The sequence below is a fragment of the Hevea brasiliensis genome, chromosome 7, assembly GCF_030052815.1.
Source record: "Hevea brasiliensis isolate MT/VB/25A 57/8 chromosome 7, ASM3005281v1, whole genome shotgun sequence".
NCBI lineage: Eukaryota > Viridiplantae > Streptophyta > Magnoliopsida > Malpighiales > Euphorbiaceae > Hevea > Hevea brasiliensis.
In genome coordinates, this window is record NC_079499.1 from 99,692,368 (window position 1) to 99,711,324 (window position 18,957).

The 18,957-nt window shown below is 33.5% G+C and overlaps 2 protein-coding genes, 1 non-coding gene and 2 pseudogenes across 8 annotated transcripts; all 5 read right to left on the minus strand.

Moving 5' to 3' along the window:
- Positions 1-397: 397 nt before the first annotated feature.
- Positions 398-12,178, minus strand: LOC110631602 (uncharacterized). 5 transcript variants are annotated; one of them, XM_058150293.1, is made up of 22 exons: positions 11,937-12,176; positions 11,401-11,444; positions 10,127-10,218; positions 9,968-10,018; positions 9,813-9,884; positions 9,522-9,659; positions 8,483-8,601; positions 8,075-8,380; positions 7,269-7,356; positions 6,888-7,188; positions 6,574-6,737; positions 6,347-6,467; positions 5,320-5,544; positions 5,037-5,224; positions 4,654-4,821; positions 4,449-4,554; positions 3,141-3,278; positions 2,880-3,041; positions 2,592-2,792; positions 1,633-1,827; positions 1,440-1,511; positions 398-828 (listed from the first exon to the last, which is right to left on the minus strand). In XM_058150293.1, exons 2-22 carry the CDS (start codon positions 11,425-11,427, stop codon positions 676-678), a joined length of 3,087 nt encoding a protein of 1,028 aa, XP_058006276.1. In that variant the 5' UTR covers positions 11,428-11,444; positions 11,937-12,176; the 3' UTR covers positions 398-675. The 5 variants fall into 5 exon arrangements, with proteins under 5 accessions (XP_058006276.1, XP_058006275.1, XP_058006274.1 ...); XM_058150292.1 differs by having other exon boundaries at positions 6,888-7,001; positions 7,083-7,188; positions 9,968-10,218; positions 11,937-12,174; XM_058150291.1 differs by having other exon boundaries at positions 9,968-10,218; positions 11,941-12,178.
- Positions 12,179-13,738: 1,560 nt separating this feature from the next.
- LOC110631590 (protein CURVATURE THYLAKOID 1D, chloroplastic) lies at positions 13,739-17,586 on the minus strand. 2 transcript variants are annotated; one of them, XM_021779468.2, is made up of 6 exons: positions 17,336-17,586; positions 16,797-17,011; positions 16,401-16,439; positions 14,244-14,348; positions 14,070-14,141; positions 13,739-13,985 (listed from the first exon to the last, which is right to left on the minus strand). In XM_021779468.2, the coding sequence occupies exons 1-6, from the start codon at positions 17,475-17,477 to the stop codon at positions 13,914-13,916; spliced, it is 645 nt and encodes a 214-aa protein (XP_021635160.2). In that variant the 5' UTR covers positions 17,478-17,586; the 3' UTR covers positions 13,739-13,913. The 2 variants fall into 2 exon arrangements, with proteins under 2 accessions (XP_021635160.2, XP_021635168.2); XM_021779476.2 differs by lacking the exon at positions 16,401-16,439 and having other exon boundaries at positions 17,336-17,583.
- LOC131181934 (small nucleolar RNA snoR128) lies at positions 14,771-14,855 on the minus strand (annotated as a pseudogene).
- On the minus strand, positions 15,086-15,175 carry LOC131181935 (small nucleolar RNA snoR128; annotated as a pseudogene).
- On the minus strand, positions 16,136-16,230 carry LOC131181933 (small nucleolar RNA snoR128). Its single transcript, XR_009150405.1, has one exon. It is a non-coding gene; the product is annotated as a small nucleolar RNA snoR128 (small nucleolar RNA).
- Positions 17,587-18,957: the final 1,371 nt, after the last annotated feature.

Here is an 18,957-nt window from a genome sequence, read left to right on the forward strand (position 1 = left end):
AGCATTTTATGGCTGATGTATAGGATGGTATGACAATGAAAGCACTAATTTTTGGACTGTTAGATGAGATGTGCATGATTTTACTTGTCTAGGTTACATGGATTGCCAACCTTTTGCATTGATTAGGTATCCTCTGGTCCCATTTTCCGGTTGACAAAAGATTTTTCTCCCTCAAAAGGGCAAAGTGAGGCTCTACGAGCTATTGACTTCGTCGATTGAACACTTAACTAATCCATGAAGTGTAATGCACGTTACCATTTTTAGTTAAGAGTTTTCACATCGTGATTTCTCTTGTAGATTTAAATTACTACATGTTTAATAGAATTTAGTTGAATTTAAGGGAATGTGACAAAAAAAAATCTAATTCATCCCATTAGATTCACACTACAAAAAAAAAAAAAAAAAAAAAAGAGATATTTCACATATAACAATCTCAACTGTAATTCAGAAGGATTGCAATGGGGTACCCATAATTTTACATTCATTGGGGAAAATACACCACAGAGGCTATGGTGATGGTAAAATCTTTACATTGACAACTTCATTCTGTGCATCCAAAACTGTTGCTGTGGTAGTCTGTGGTCTTTTCAACTCTGATTTGCACCATTCCTTCTTCAACGCAAAAATATTAAGCCAAAACAATGATGTGAATCTGTATGTACAGTAGCAAAAAATCTAATAATAGTAGTTGTTGTCCTGGTTGTTTATAGCATCTTTACAAAGCACTGAACGTGCTTCCATTATAGATCTTGGTGGCTCCAAGTCTTTCTCTTGTAGCGCATTTCCAAGCAATTGCTGCATCTGTGATGCAAAAATGTCATCCAAGATCTGCAAGTTCAATAGCAGTGATGAACAAGGATGCTAAGAATTCTCAATAACTGGTATATATGGCTAGTGAAATGCTCAATGGTGAAATTAACTTGTAGCAGCAACTCCATGAAAGTAAAAGAGATCAAGCCTATTTATTTAATTAGGTGAAATATTCATCGAGTCCAATGATCAGTTTCAGTGCAGCACAGCTAATATAAATGGAAACCATGCAAAGAAAGTAATTTATAAAAGCAGCTTGAGCAACAGTCCTAGGCAAAAGCCGCTTGGCTAAAACTTTTATTTATTTATTTTCTTTTCTGCATTTACTTGGAAGTTGGATCCCATCTTATAACATAAAAGCACCAGCGTTTCATTTCAACCTTGTGAAAGTTCGAAGTTTCAATGAAATAATTGAGCTACACATAGGGGTCCATTTGCTCAGTAAGAAATTCAATAGTTCTAGACCAAACACAAAGTTAAAATTTTCACTGCATGAAGCTAAAAAGGGTAACCTAGCGCACGAAGCATCTCACACTTTCACTGCATGATGCTAACTTTGAAAAATAGCGAGATGAAATACAGCTTATAACAAAGCTATTTGTAAGTCCAGTGGCTATAGTATGACTTACAGAAACAGCAATTCGTGAGCCTTTATACCAGGAATTATTCTCTCCCCTATTTTGCAGAATGCGTAGTATCTCCTGGGCAAAATAATGATGGTAACAACAGTAACAATAAGTTCAAAGGATTTTTTTTAATCATGCAAAAAAAAAAAAAAATGTTCATAATCCTAGGTACAGCATGTGATCCAAAAGTAACCACCTGTCCCATGCGATCCCAAAAACCTCGGCAAATGGCTATGAACACATGAGGTTCAACAACAGATTGTAAATGATCTATTGTCTTTATAAGAAGACCTTGCAAAGGCTGCATTCTGTTCCTTAGATCTGACTCCACCAAAGTTTCCTTCGAATCTCGGATTATGCTCTTCAGTTTTGTTGCACTCTGCATCTTTGTCTGTATAAAATTATGAAACAGAAACATTACTGAATCTTAATGAACACTTTATCAAGCACGCAATTAGACGTTCAAAAAAGAAACGGCACCACAAATTTTAAAAAATGCATCTTCAAAATCCTATTGATTATTTCAAAAAAATGGAAAACATTTGTACTCAATATGGAAAGAAAGTTTTTCTTGAGACTTCACCTAAACAAATATAGCCTCAAATGTCTAAACTGCTTTTTTTTGAAAAAAAAAACTATCCCTACCATAATCAGCTTCGAAAAGGAACCAACCAACATGAAATAACAATGGCTGCTTGCCAGAACATGCCAAGATGTAAAAACCATCACTGCAAAGAGTTTCCATTGTCTAAAGGGCCCTTCATGACCAAAATCATTATGGCATTTGCTAGATCTAATTTGATGCTGTTGATATCATGGTATTTATAAGTGATAATGAGGTCTATAAATTGAATGGTTAATGTGGTGTGATAAATTATGTTTCTTGGTCCAGCTCATTAACTTGCCAAAATTGCAGACAAGCTACTATAGGATAAGTGTATTATTTCACTAACTGGATTCTCCAAAATCCGGCAATTCAATCATATTGCTCTTTAGACCTTCAGATATTTTTCTCGACTGATGCAAAATAATATAGAATTTAGTCATGTATACCAATAATTGAATTTTCACTGTTCATAGATGAACAATTCATTAATAGATTTCCATCAACATATAATTTTCAGCAAACTGTTTGAAAAGTAAAAGAATACCCACATTCTCTACAAGTTTTTCCAAAATTGCTTGAAGGTAACTTCTGAATTTGGATCTGAGCAGCACTGTAATTTCACTAAGACATTCTCCTGAGACTGTATCTAGGCCATCAGGGATGCAAGAACTCCATGACTTCATCTGGTTTTCTATCTTGGGCCGTAGGACATCCAGCATCCTTTTCATGGAATTCAGAAGAACCCCCAACTAAAGCATAATTATAGAACTTTTAATGGTTAGAACAAAAAAAATACAATGCATCTAAGACAACTTGCAATTGAGATAGATGTTCACCTCATCAGGGACAAAATAAATTTCCCCTGTTCGTTTGGCAAACTTTTGAACATATTTGAGGCCAAAGACCTTTGGTGCAAGACTATCCTTCAATGGTGATAAGAAATCAGCATACTGCTTATCCAAAGCTTCAATAATTGCCTTCTCAACAACTACAATAGCCTTTTGATGGACACAAATGTTATTCTATCAGTAATTAAAAATCAAGCTAAATAATATATTAATAAAAATATTATTAGATCAAGGAAAAGAGAAACATACATTCTCCAAGATGACAATATACTCTGGCCAACGAGAAATTATTACTTCATATTCATTCAGTGTGTCCTTCAGTTGCGCATACATCTCATCAACGAAAGGAGTTGTTGAATGTTGTGTTTTGACACCAGACCACTTTACCTGAAAGTAATCAATTTGTAATGAAATTGTGCTTATTTTTTATTGAGTAAAATTGTCCAATTAAAGAAAGAAAGAAAAGGAAATACCATTCAACTTATAAACTAGAACCTTTATGATACAATATGGCTGCACATGCACATGTACAATATGCATGTGCCTACGCATGAATCCACCTAATATACCCAACCTTTGGACATGTTAAGTTAGTAATCCATTCACATTCATTCATTGGGGAAAATAAATTCCCTTGATAATTACTTTCTCATTTATTCAGGGTAAATCATTGTTCAGAAACCCTTCTTTTCTTCCTTTTTCCTTTTCTATTCTTCATTCGCTGTCGTGAATTGTTCTCCAAATCTCATCATAACAGTTATCACCATTGAAACTACCTCTGTCATGAACAGCAGTGGTGCAATGTGCATTTGAAGGATATTAAATTCTTTAACTTTCAAGAACTTGCATTTTAAGTTTTATTCAAAACAAAGGTTACAAGATCAATCACCAGCAAACTTATTACATGTTTTGGAAATCTGTCAACACAATGGGGAGACAAGATACATTTTGAAGAATTAAAAAAAAAAAATGTTAAATCATCAAAATTTGCAAAATTGTCACAAGATAATTCAAATATTGTTTTGGGTTTATCATATGAAATTTATTATTTTGGTATATCTGCACATATACTTGAAATGAATAGCATCTAACTTGGATCATTTGCAAATAGAGGAGGAAAGCAGACTCCTAGCCTCGAAGATTTGCAGGAAAATAAAGAATTTTGGATGCTGAAATGATAAATTAACCCTCTTACTGTTTCTATTGAGAAAAAAGAAAAAAAGATTATTTTAAGTGAAAAAAAGAATCTATTAGATTGCTAACATGCGCAAAGAGCCAAAGACTGGATGCACTATAAGATCTATATACATTTACATGCACACACAAGTTAAGTGTGCAATTTTGAATTTGTAAGCAGGAATTAAGCATTTGGATTTTTTTTTCTTTCTGCAATAAAGCAAAAAGACAAACAGACATCAATGTTCGCCAAAAACAGAACTATGATAGTAATCATTATCATGCTAACAAAAATATATCATATAGCATAATGTCTAGAAGCAGTACTGCTAATCAACTTAATACAAAATGTTGACAAAAATCACATATAAAAATTTATACCTTGTCTAGTTTGCACAACTCCAGCAAGGTAAGACGTTTGTCTTGAATCCAGAGGGTTATATATGAATGGAACAACTCTTTTGCATCAACTCCACCTTTCACAGGACTGTAAATTGTAAAATGTAACAAGATGAATGGGATTACCAGGAACAATGAACATTATAAGCTTAAAATATTAACAGTAATGATATGTTAAATATATTACCTAATGGTCCAAGACGCAAGATTTTTTTGAAAATCTGCTGTTGCAATAAGCAGTTCAGCAACAGGAGGTGAAAGGCCAGGAGGAGGACATGCAACAAGAAATGTGCGCAATCTACTGGACAGGTCCACACTGTATATGGATGCGCAGAGACTTGGAAGTTCTATGAAACTGAAGAAATTTTAAAAAATATAAAGTGTTTAAAACTGGGATGGTAAATAATGAGTGATGAAAACATGTTTTAGTCAAAAAAAGAATTTGAGTTGGACTTAAATGCTGACAAAATTACTTGAGTGTACAAACATATAAAAGAAAATAAAAAATTTCTGTTTTTCATACAATGTCCAAGTTAAGAACCAACCACGAGTCAGTTGATAGCATGTTACCTTGGCAACACATGCTGATTGTGGATCTGAATGTCGGTGCATATTTCATTTCTCATACTTAAAATAAGATATTTCATCTTTTGATAAGAAGTTGAAAGCATCATGGGATCCATCAACGTGCCCTCATTACTGCTTATAAATTCATCTGTCTCAACCACATGCCTTCTTGACCTTTTTTTGGCAGCAGCCTGAAGGGTCATTAGCATTATATGAAGTACAAGGGGCAAAGAAAATAGTAATCATAGAAAATAAAAATCATAGAAAATAGATCAATTTTTAGTACCTGAAAATATTTGCAAAACTTCAACTGTGCTTCAGAACTTAATACATCATGCAAGAGGGTGTATAGTTTGACAGCAGGTGTCAATGCAGGAGCTGCCAATCCAGTGGCAGGACCAAAAATATCCATCATACCAGATGGTGCTTCTTCATCAAGTGACTTGTAGTTTTCAAAAACTAGAACAAGAATCTGTTGAATTTGACCCTCAACCTCTCCAAGGATGCGATTCTGGATTATTAACAAATCTGACATTAATTTATTTTCTTTTGCTAAATGAGAATAGTTATCTCCCATGAACACTGATAATTAAACAATGTAACTTCCACCCTCCATGTTTCAATATCATGCTTTAATTGTAAATTCTTAACAAGGTGAAGCACACTCAATGCTAAATTTATGAAGCATGGAACACCTGAACTACAAAAAAAATAATGACGGACACTAAGTTATAGAGCTAAGGATACCTATATGGGTAAACAGATTAACCAACCACCACAAAACTAAGATGGTGACAGTGTTTTAAAAACAGGATTAATTGGACCAGTTAAACTGCAAACTGGACTATCGACTGGTTCAGTGTGCCCCCCCAACCCCCCCAATAAATAAATAAATAAAATAGCAAAGAAATTAATTTCTAAAATTATATTGACCAAGTAAAAATGGTTGAACCAGTTGGACTGGTGAACCTGCCCGCAGATTGGTTTGATAACCATTCCATTTTACAAACACTGGTTTAAAATTGGATGACTAATACAAGGTTGGGTGGATGGGGTTGGGGAATTAGGTTTGAGCTGAGTGCTCTCCTTTTGTTAAAAAAAAAAAAAGGATGGAACATCTTCACTACTGTGTTTTAACAATTCCTATTCTGAATCAAAACTTTCTCATCACCTATAAAATGTGCACAAAAAGATGACATTACCGAAAAAATATGATATAGCCCCAAAGGCAAACTAAATGTGTAGTATGTGAAGAACAAGAGAAACATTTTCATACTTATAGATCATGAAACTAATAAAATCCAAAATCATACCTCTTGATGGCTCAAAACACTCTTCCTCTTACCCTTCATGATAACAGGTTCTAGCAGATCATATACCAAGTCAAGACAGTCCTTAGTGGGTGTAGCCACATCCATGATATAGGAAAGGTATCTCCAAGTACAATAAAAACCAAACAATAAATTAGTAGTTTCAAACACAGCATTTTATGGGCAAAATTAGGCATTATAAAACAACAGGTTCTGCCTTATCCCAATACCTTAATTTGGTGTATGCATCTGAAACTCCATAGTAAGATGCAAATTCAGCCACTAGCCACTTCCATGGACCATGTAGAAATAAATTTCTTTGCTGAAAATGTTGAACTTTCATTGCAACTTCCAAGACAAAGTCATATGCCACAGTTTCTGCAACGCAACCACACTGGACACAAGGAGAAACATTAACAATATAAAAAAGATTATCTTTTTCTTAATAGTGCTTCATGTGCAATGTCTACTGGATGACAAACTGCTAAGAACAGGCTACAAATAACCCCCTAATCATTATTATAGAATAAAATCTGAAATATACCTTGGGATGATTACTTTCATCTGGAGTAGTTGAATAGTTTATGTACAACTGTATTCTGCCAACGAGTTCATGCTCTGGTTCATGGTATATGGGCCACCACCGGAGCTTGTCACTCTGCATTGAATCATTGTTTAAAACTTCTAGTACACTATCTGACTTCTTAACACTTAGAAATGGATAAAATAGTTGTCTTACAGGGTCATCAGCAATAGCAGCCACTTGGGCAAGGACACGGCCGCAATGCCGTATTTTAGAATCTTGAACTTCAATGATCAAATCATCACTATGATTATCTGGAAAGCTGCATTGCAATAACATAATTTTCATGGGCAAAGGAACAACAAGGAGAAAAAACAATTTGAAATTGAAAAGGACACATACAACATGTGAGTTTCACCAGATCCTGGTTGCATTCGAACTGAATCCTCTTCGGAAGAACTTTTCAACCTCATCATGCACGTGTATGTCTCTGATAACGCCAGAATCATCAAATTCAGTTACATAAAGCAAAAGGCAAATGGGTCAACCACTGGTCTGAGAGAACAAAGATAACAGTAAGCCATGTTCAACGCATTAAACCCTATAATTTCAATTAAGATTAATCAATTCATTGGTCTGGTTTTTTTTAAAAAAAAAAAAAAAAAGTGGGCACCAATAACTGGCAGAATGAAAAGTGATCAAGAATCAAAATAAGTCAATTGCATACCAGCCAAGGTACAATAAACAACCTAGAATTGATGTTATTTATTTAAATGTGTAATGGTTTTTTCCCCATCACTCATTTCAACTCTTCATGTTGAGCTAAAGTTAATGCTTTCCATCATTTGCCAATTGAATAGTTCAACCAAAAGTTGCCACAACTAAAATGAGCATCAGTATTCAGTACTCTACAGGAGAACCTCATAACAAAAAAATATATATTTTTTTTTTTTCTAAAAGTGAATAAGGTTAAGAAGAGGTTCAGAATGTCAATATTATGGACAAGGCTTGACTGGCGCTGCAGGAAAATTCAGAATCTTGTCATCTGAATTATTCTGTGCTGCATAATTCTGAGATTTCAAGCCTGTATTTTTATTTAGAACCCAGATGGGTGACTCATCAAAATTGGTTACAGGAGAAAACTATATGGCTAGTAGTAGCTCAATAAATTGAATATAAAGGCCTAAATAATGCTAAGGTTCACGTACCTTGCTCCACTTCATATGGAGAGGGGCTGTTGCGCGAAGTAGTCACTCCATGTCTCAAGAGCCTAGAGACCTGTTTGATATACTGAGTGCTTGCACGCATGTATGCCAAACTTTGTTGTGAAATAGAACCATTTGGAGGAATATGAGGAGTCACACGAACTTTCCTTACAGCTTCCCACCCAGTATGTAATGTAGAATTTAAAATTGACAACTGTTGACGAAGTGGTTCGAGTTTTAGTGTAGATGGATTTAAAGATGAAAAGCTGCAGCCAGCAGGTGGTTCTAAACCCATTTTCACTTTACGTACTGCACAAGAAGCAAAAATTCAAACAGGACAAACAGGCCTTTAAAATGCAAACTAGATACAAAAGTAATAAAAATGATTTAATAAGAAAAACATGATAGTACCTTGCACTTTCATTTTGCCAAAAGTTTTCTTAGATTTTGGGGCAGCTCCCTCACTTATCAACTCTGAAGATCGTTTTGCCAAAAGTTCTTCTTCTGATTGTAACAATACTTGCTGTAAACTATAATATTAAGAAGGAATGATAAATGATGAGAAAACAGAGATTTGACATACAATGCAAATTAAAATTCAAAACAGCATCTCATGAAACAGTTTCCATGACTTCATGCTTAAATTTTTAGGAGATAAAAAAAACTTAAATTCTTTACTATTAAATAACCACTATCTGCTATGTGCAAAGCAAATCTTGAAAAGAAAGAAATGTCTTGGATTCAACGTATATGCAGTTCACAAATTTTAACAATAATAAATCATTACATGATGCAGCTTCATTAATCCCATACATAACTCCGACTTTGATGGTAAGAATATTGGCTAAAGAGTGAAGAAGCTGAGTATGTGCCAAAATATTGCACATAATATTTCAAGAGTGAAACCAGCAGAGTAAAGCCAATATACGTTCAACTATTTCCTAGCCCCATTTTCTAACCCCTAGTTCTTGTTTCTCCGATTACCTTGCACATATCTTCATATGCCAACCATACAAATAAAAGAAGAAAGGAATTCACAGCAGAGCATAAACCACCAAAATTAAAATCATTACAGAGAAAATAGATTGGGTCTAACTCAATCCCAAAAGCTAGCACAAGGGGAGGAGGTTTTCCCAAGTCTGATATTTAGCACAAATACCTTATCCCAAAACTAGGACAAGACAACCCCCTCGTGCCCAGGCATGAACATCTAAAACGTGAAATTTGCAGGCACATATATTTGCGGGTAGCGCAACATTGAAGCAAGGTAGGTTTTGATACTATGTAGAAAAAATAGACTAGACCTAACTCACTCCAAAAGTTAAATCTAGGGAGGAGGTTTGCCCCACTCTTATATTTCGCACAAATACCTTGTCCAAAACAACTATGAGACAACAATCACAAATAAAAAGAGAAAAACAAAAAACTATAGGGGAAAAAAAGCACCCACCCAAATGAATTGCGCAATGATGCACATTCATCACTCAAGAAGTAGGGAGCATCTTCGGCACAACCTTTGGCCCATGAGTGAAGACATAGGCGAACACATGCATCATAGGAAATCACAGCACACCAAGGACCTTGTGCACTGAATCCAATCATACAGCAATTGATAAAATAAACTAAAGTAATGATGAAAAATAAAATCCCTGTATTAGAGAGGGGCAAAATTTATCCTGACCCATCAAAATTAAAACAAAAACCAGCATAGCCCTATCATTTATTCTGCTACATAACCTACCTTGCATGAAATGTGGGGAGGCGAGCTGGTAAAGAACTTGTAGGTACATTAACTTCTTTGCCAGCTGCAAACCTATAATGCACAAGAGACAATTGTAAGTTCTTGTCAGGAAGTGAGTATTCAGTACATGTAGAAATCAAAACGCCCAGACAAACCTTTCAGATGGGTCAGGAATACCATTGCCAGTTCCATTCAGTACAGTGTTGCTAGAATAAACAAAGTTTGCTGATTTTGGTTTATCTATGGCTACATGACTATTCAAATTTGCAATATGAGGTATACCATTAGCGCTAAAAGCTGAAATTTTCTCAAACCTTTGTTCCATGTTTACAGTAGAACTGATAGGAGGTGCACTGGGCATTTCTTTATAAAGAAGTTTTTTGTCCATTACTGATTCACGAAAATCCTGCAGAGCATTCATCCAACTTAGAACAGCTTGATGGCATAGTACACAAATTATCAATTGACTATTGGTTCAAGCAGAACATAATAAGATGGTCATAATCTTGTTCACATGTCCAGAAGAATTGGTGATTGACACTTAGAAGTAAGATACCATTTCACAATCTGCCTAAAATATTTATAGGGTCTATACCCAAAATATTTGCCAATTGCAATCATTGCATTTCTTTAGAAATAACCAAAAATTGACAGATAATTCAGTAATGGGTTGCAATCAAGCCAATCCATAGAGACTGGGTTAAATAAATGTAAATTCAATTCTAAGATGGAAAAGAAATTAAAAAAAAAGTAAATAAATAATTGCACACATGTTAGTAATTTTTGTGGACTGCTATCAGCAGGTTAAACCTCCCATAGATATGTTTCTGTGATGGGAATATAGTAAGTTAATTTTACATATTATTAGATGGGTTCCTATGACCCAGCAACAATTACTACTCATTTTCTAAGAAATGGTGATAAGTACAACTTCAAGAATAATTTTGGATTCTATGATTATCAACCCTAAGTTTTTTATTTAATTATTTAATGACTTATTTAATATTATTTGGTAACTATGGGCATTAAGAAGTCCACTAAAGTTAACAATTCCATCCATACAAAGGGGATGCAAGCTAACCAACTTCTTTAGGCTAATACTACTACTGGCCATCACGAAGGTTTCTAAGTTTGCAAGTTTGAAACCACCTGAAGGTTATGTTACCACCTCACCTCATGTCTATACTAAATTCAAGGTGTTTGATAGGTGTAAAATTTTCCAATTTGTTTTCATATTAAATAAACTATAATGATAAGACATTCTCACTTCTAAAAATTAAGAAGATTTGGTAAGTGTGTAAAATCTTATATGTTTCACGAAGACTGATTCTTAACGAGGAAAATAAAAAATACAAGTAATTCCAGCTCAATTGTGCCGGTTTTCTAGTTTTGGCATAACCAAGTCAAGGGCCATCGCTCTAATTTATTTATATGTAGGCATTCAAGCACAAAATCATGTATAAGCTTGGGATCACACATTATGCATAAGCACAAACTCACATAGCAATCCATACAGTATAAAAAAAAAAAAATCTAAAAATCAATCACCATCCATAAGCAGAAAATGAAGCATTCCGTATTGGCTCACCTCTCGAACCCATCTATCAGTGAACATTGTCTTTCTTCTTTCACCTAAACAAACAAGTGACACAGAAAGTTCAATGCAAAGACTCAAAGTACTACATTTCAACAAAACAAAACACTCCTTTTGATTGGTTTATCCTAGATATGAATTTTCCCACTATTTTCTTTAACTTTCCTAATAACCAAACTAAAGATAAAGGAAAACCCTTTTAAACACAAAATCAAAACTTAACCTAATCAACAATGTGTAGAGAGAAAATTCCAAAGACCCCACGGTCAAAACCGCAATTCTACGACTTGTTTTAATTGATCATCGCCATAAAAGTAAGAAAGTAAGATCTAGCCCTTCAGTTCCATTTTAATAGACACACAAAAAGGAGAAAATCTGAATCGAAATGAAGGTACCCAAAAGAGAATATCAATAAGATCGTGAATGCATCACATCAATCACTTACCATATAATGTGCACACAAAAAAAACGTACACTGAAATGGAAACTTAATTATTGTACTCAAATAGAGATAGAGAATAGTTACTTACTTACAGTGAGAGAACGAGAGATACAACTGACGAAGAATAAGAAGAAGAAGGAGAAGAGACTGCAAGTTTAATGGGTTTTTGCTGCTGTGACTCTGAGTCTCTGTCTCTGATTGAAGTCCCTTTTCTTTCTCTTTTTCCACTGTTCCATGTTCCCTCTGCTTTTATAATATTTTAAATTTTCTTTTTTCCATTCAGAATTTTAATATTTTTGGTAAAAAAAAAAATAAGAATTATTAATTACTTAATTATACAAATTAATTCCCAAAAATATTCTAATCTGAGACGCAGGATGAGATATTCCCCTTGGCAGTGGGTTTAACGGAGGAGACGTGTGATTAACGTGTAAAGCTGACGTGGCAAATAGAAACGCGCCTTTTATACCGGTCGCATGTTGTCGCTGTTTCTGATTGAAGCTGTGTTTGGTCGGTTGGACATGCGAATGCAATGTCTGCTTTATACTAATAAAAAAAATAAAAATTGCACTAATTAAAAATATAAATTTGATTAATTGATGATATTATTTAGTTAAAATTAATAAAAATACTCAAATCGTTTATGAGACTAAAATATTAGTAAACAGTAATATCAAGTACACTCTTAGCATTGATTCTACAAAAATTTACATCGCACGATGAGAGTGTGCATGTCAAGTGTGATTTAATCCTGTTTCTGACTTGTTATTTGTCAAAAAAAAAAAGAAAAAGAAAACTCCGAGAAATACGCTTTGCAGCCCCCCACTAACTGTGTGCTGGGCTGTATCCAAAATTGGAAAGTTGGAATAAAATAATGAATTAAAAAGCATACCTTTTTTGACGGAAGCTTAGACAGTAAGAAAGGGAGGGGCCTTGATTATCAATTTCTCTAATTTGGAATCACTCTTTGCTTTGCTACTCCCAAACAAATCCTTGTCATCCGTCCTACAGAAAAATCAAAAAATATTACAAATTTCAACCCACCGAACTTCTGGAAAGTCCAAATGTATATTTCTGCAGAGAGATTTTAGACTGTGTTTGAAATAATTAAAATTGAAATCATGAGAAGTTAGAATTCATAACTTCCCCTAGTGTTGAAATAATTAAATTTTCATATTATATATATTTATATTTAATCATTCTATTACTTAAATATATATTAAAATATTGAAATTCATTATATATATATATATATATATATATATATATATATATATTTTAATTAATTATCCATATCCTATTTTTATTATCTGTTTTATTTATTTATATTAATTTAAATAATATATATGAACAATGATTGTGTGTGAAGAGCGAGCTTTCTTTTCTTTTTTTTTTTAATCCGTTTATGAGCAATACAAGCCTAGCAAAAAAAAAAGTGATGAATATACATATAGCTACTACTTTTTAAACAAAAAATAGACTAAATGTCAATTAGCCAATTTAAAAATTTTTGCAATTATATAGCTTATAACATTTTAATTTATTAAATCACAATTATGTTTATCTGATATTATTTAAAAATTCCAATGGACGTAGAAACAAAGCATGGGACTAAAATGCCCAACAGTCGCCAATATAAGTTATCCTCGAACAGATGCAAAACTTCACCCTTTTATTTTCCTTATAATATTTTTCAGCATAGCCCAAAAACACACACACAAAAGAGAGCAAGCAAAGCATTTTTCTCGTATTACATAGCGAGAATTGAGAGCCAAAAAGTCAAAAAAGCACAACCATTGATAGCAATTACTATTGCAAATGTAGCATGACTTGAAAAATAATAAGTATGATAATGAACAAGTATATTGACCACCCAGAAGATAACAGATATAATGAAATTTTATAACTATATTAATTTCAATGATAAAAAACATGCGTTGCTCTATTTATTGATATTAAAAATCTAGAAACCTAATTATTGACAAGAAAGCTTATCTAACTCATTCAACTATTACAATAACAGAACAAATAAAAATTATGCCAAAAAATATATACATCCTGCACATCAATTGTCGCTGGTTCCAAGGACCTGTTGCTTAAGCTCTTCAACTTTAGCAGCCAACTCATCCCTACTTTTCTGCAGAACACGTTACCAATCACCAATCAGTATTCGCTTCTAGTATTACGTTTTGTCAAATCCAATTAGCAACAGATGACTCACCTTAAATAGCAAATAGCGGGTAGTGAACCAGATGGTGTAACCAAGACCCACAACTTCCATCAACTTAGGAAACTGAATTTGCGGGAAACAAAATTCATGTTTAAGCAAAATGATTATACAAGATGTTCCACAATTATAATCAAATCCTTGGTCATTCATAAAAAGTATACATACCAATGGAATAGAATCAATAGCACCAACAATGGCTGATGCTAACCACAGGGCAAGCAGGGCACCACCACCATACAACAGAATAGAATAAGTATCTTCAGAGTCAAACTGCAAATTTTTTATAACACATGATCAACGTAATTAAAAGTGACAGTTTTAGAAGTTCGATGTGTGTGGAAAAACAAATAATAGTTTTCTATGTGAAATAACTAATCAACTTAACTCAACTCAACTAAGCCTTTATCCCAAAAATTTGGAATAGGCTATATGGATTCGCTTTCTCCACTCTAAACGATTGTGAAATAACTACTACATGTTTATTTGATTTATTATCAAACACCCTCGAAGACCTCACTAAGAGCTCTGAATTGGAGTGCGGTTCACATCTCAAAGCAGCACTAAGAGAACATTAGAAATATATAACAAGACATTTTTACTACATATAAATAAGAAGGGGAGGAAAAATGATTTAATGAAGGAATTGAAAAGTAAGAAATTAAAAAAAATATATATAAAAAATGAACTATATTTTGCTCAGGTAACCGCTCAGGATGAAAATTCATCAAGCAATTAAACATTAACTTTCACAAGGTTCTGGTTCACTCATCACAGCAACTATTTTGCATTCAAATGTCTTGTACCAGTAAATATTGACTATTCAAAACGTTAATAACTCCTTTTTTTTTTTTTTGGGGGGGGGGGGGGGGGGCGGGCCAAAAGGAGTGGGAAAAACAAAGGGGAAAGAGAAATAGATGGTAAAAGGACCAAAACAAAAAAAAAAAAAAGAAGAGTAAAACATCAAAAAGAACTCAAAACAACTACCAATCAAATTATCTAACCAAGTGGTGCTCAGGTAACCGCTCAGGATTGAATTTCATCAAGCAATTATGGTATAAACTTTCATGGGAGTTTTTTTATATTACTCACCATTGCAACCAATTTGCATGAAATACTCATGCACATTCAAAAAATATCAAACCTTAATAGCTTATTTTAAAAAAGGGGAAGATGTATACGATAGAAAAAAAAAATAATAAGGTAAAAGAAGATGAGGAAAACGTCAAAAAGGACTCAGATTAATTATGCATCGACAAGGCCAGTCAGCCATTCTGACGAGCGAACCTTATAATCATTCATCTTCATTGTCCTCTATAATTAGAAGATACAGATGAGCATGTGTGCACAGTGCACATTCTGCATGCGCATGGGCATGCACATACTCAAGTGAGAAAGACGGTGAGAGCAATTTTCAATCACTTGGGATGAATATTATCATAAGGCATATGAGTAAAATTCCCCAATCTTCAACTACTATGAATATTTACTTGTGTGACAAAATGACAATAAATATTTCTGATAGAAAAACAAAGAGAATCATGAAGCATAATTTACAGACCAAAACTTTTTTTGATTTGTATAGATAGGCCAAAGAAAATGGAGGACCACCAAAAACAGAAAGAAGAGGGTAAAGTATAGGAAGAGGACTAAAAGAACAAAAATGACAAGTTCAAGTAACAAGTAAGATAGAGAAGATTGTCTATATTTTACCAAGTGTTTAAAGACTCCAACCCATTTCAACAATCATTAGAGCATCCAATATACAATTGAATGAAAGGAATAGATGAAAGGTTAAATTTAAAATAAAGGAATACATAAAGCTTCAAAAACTAGTTCACACTGAAATGAATAGTAATCACATACAACAAAAACTATGTATCGTTTCCATGGTTCTGCGATTCTCTATTGATTAATTCTTAATTGAAAAAAAAAATGCAAGAATTTCAAATGATAAAAATTTCCGGCTCCAAAAAATAAGTAAACAGAATATGGAATTTTGATATAAGAAAAATATCAAAGGAGCCACTAACAAAAATATTTTAGTAAAACATACAATGTTGCTCAGGTAACCGCTCAGGATCGACTTGAATGTCGAAGTTTCATCAAGCATTCAATGGATGCTTTCTACTTATTTATGACATCATCATAGCAACCAAATTTTCAATTCCATCCAATCACTATTTCATGGGAGAAAAGAAAAATGACTTCAACTTGTATGAACAAATGAGAGTATGAGGTAAAAAAAGGGGAAATATCAAATAGTATATACCAAAGAGAAGTAGAAACAACTGAAAGAAGGAAATGCCAAATAAGTGAACTCACATACTCCCAGTTATCAGCCCAGAGCTCCAACCCGCTTTTCTTGCCAGCAAAGAAAATATAAGCAAACAGAATGCAGATTATAGAAGGTCAAAAATATGTTAAATGAAAAAACAGAGGCCTAAAGAATTTAATGCATAGCTCATAATCACCATAGATAGCACTGAGATTTTGTTGCATAGTTCATAATCACCATATAGCTGTAAGATTGTGTTGATCTCCCAATAACCAAATACACATAACAAGCACACCATAAAAATTTGCTCATGGTTGAGGAATTCAGTACTTTCATTTTTGACATCAAAATGGAGTTTGTTAGATTAGGACAGCGATTCCAAGTACAACAGGAAACAGTAAAAGAATTGACGTAAAATGAAAAGTCTAGCACTCCAAACAAACCTTAATGTTCAGGTTATCCAAAAACCCGTTCACTTGTTCATCAACAGGAGAATCATCCAGGGGCGCTCCAGTTGCCCTGCTCTCATTGTACACTCTCTTTTCAATTGGAGGATCAACTTCTACTACCACTGCACAATCTCGTTCTTCGGTGGCATACAGACTTGCTCCGGTCGAAGATTCCTCAGGTGCTGTTGCTCTTGGTACAGAAAGAAATCCTGAGAAAGTAGAAGCAAATGCTTTAGACACAAATATCAAATTTCTCTACCTAGCAACTTGTTATTTCTATGCAATTGCCTCCAACAAAAAAGGAAAAAAAAAAAACAGAGAAATTGCATCCAAATATTCAACTAGAAACCAAATAAAGCTAAGCAAATCTAGATAAAGGTCTGCAACTGCAGGGATTTTTTTTTAATAAAAAAGCTACAAGCATTAATAATCAAAAAATGAAGAGTAAAAGCACAAAACAGAAGTTTAAATACAGAAAATTTCCACGCAAATGTGGAAAAATGACAAAGGAAACCTAGGGTTCCGTTTCGTACGGGAGTGGAGGCTGCAGAGGAGGCCGGAGCGAGGGATTTGGGCTTGCTGGAGAGTGAAGGCGGTTTTGGAGCGGAGGAGAATGGTCTTTGAGGTGAAAACTTTGGGAAGATTAGAAAGGGATTGAGTAGTGCACAGCTCCATTTGAGGAGGCTGAAATAGAAAAGTGCTTCAGGCAGTTGTTGCTGGAGCGGAGAGTGTTGCAGGGCTTAAATGCAATGCCCCGATTAGAAATGGATTGCGCCACTAGGGCTTTCTATCGTTCCCCACTTTACTAGGCTAGGATTCGGATTGAATTTACACTTCTAACCCTTATTACTTTTGTTTTTTCATACTACTCCCTTCATCTCAAATCTATTAGTATTATTATAAATCGCTCTTTAAGTCTTGTAATGTAGATTTGATAATTAAAAAGAATTATTATATTTTATTTAATAATTATTAATTTAATAGTATAATAAATAATAATTATTATAAAGTAAGACTTATATTTAAAATGAATTTTTTTTTTAAAAAAAGTCTCAAGAAAAACTCATTTCACCTTGCTTTTTCACAAGAAAATTACCATTCCGACCCTAAACTACCGTGTACAAGAGAATCGATTTCCACCCTAATCCACTCCGTTAACATTTCTATTGCAATCTTTGTAGCAATTTAACATTGCCTTTAGAGTGAAGGAAGAAAAATAATGAAAAAAAAAATATATATATGGGAATAATGAGAGGAAAGTATATTTTCTCTTTTATATTTAGATAGAGAAATAAAAATGTTAAAGAAAAAATTACTTTATAAATAATAAAATTATAATTTTATTTATAAATTAAAAAATAAAAATTTATAAAATATAAGAATATACTTGTAATTTTTTATATTTTCCTTCTACTTTCTTTCTCTTTCAGAGAGAAGGTTAAAGTGAATAAAAAAATTTTATTTTTATTTTTCTCTCAAATGATAAAAAAATAAAATTATTTTCCTCTAAACTTTTCTTTTCTCTCTTATTTTCCCTCCATCCAAAGGCTAGTTCTGTTAAGTTGCGCTAGTGACGGAGTTAAGGGACTAAGGGCGTTTTGGCTGTGAAAATAAATCCCATCTCCATCATTAAATATTGAGGTCACCTACTTTGCCGCGCAAAAGAGCAAAAGGGTTCTCGTGCCTATGACAAGTTAATGGAAGAACACGAGAGGGGAGAAAACATTATTAGGGTTTTAGGATTTTGTTTGGGGACAAAGATATAAAATTATCTTTCTCTTAGTTGCTTAGGATTTTTTTTTGTTTTTGTATTGGGCTTTTTTTCACTGGTTATGGGCTTTAGATCCTTCTTTGTTGTTTAGAAGCCCATCTTTGAAATGGTTTGATTTCCAATGAATGTCCCATCTACCTTTCGGAAGAAAAAAAAAAAAAAAAAAGTAGAGAATTGGTTAGAATTAAAAAAAAAAAAAATCCATAGACATGTCTCGCTGTGAAATTGGATTTACATGCTAGTACATGGCACTCACCAGGAAACATGTGAGATCTACTCGGCCATTTTTCAGCAACTCGTAGGAAAAATCCCATGTAAAAAATTCTTATTCAAAATATAAATATGTATAATCTATGTAAAGTGGCAATGTGAATTGATGAATTA

Excerpts from the sequence above, each read along its gene's own strand:
- LOC110631602 (XM_058150291.1), bottom strand. The coding sequence starts at position 11,427 with ATGTTCACTGATAGATGGGTTCGAGAG. Across the intron at positions 6,468-6,573 it reads GATGCATACACCAAATTAAG|ATACCTTTCCTATATCATGG; the intron begins GTATTGGGATAA and ends TTGTACTTGGAG. Across the intron at positions 4,822-5,036 it reads AATCAGCATGTGTTGCCAAG|TTTCATAGAACTTCCAAGTC; the intron begins GTAACATGCTAT and ends AAATTTCTTCAG.
- LOC110631590 (XM_021779468.2), bottom strand. The coding sequence starts at position 17,477 with ATGGAGCTGTGCACTACTCAATCCCTTTCTAATCTTCCCAAAGTTTTC. Across the intron at positions 17,012-17,335 it reads CCTCTGCAGCCTCCACTCCC|GATTTCTTTCTGTACCAAGA; the intron begins GTACGAAACGGA and ends CTACTTTCTCAG. Across the intron at positions 16,440-16,796 it reads TGGATAACCTGAACATTAAG|AAAAGCGGGTTGGAGCTCTG; the intron begins GTTTGTTTGGAG and ends TTTGCTGGCAAG.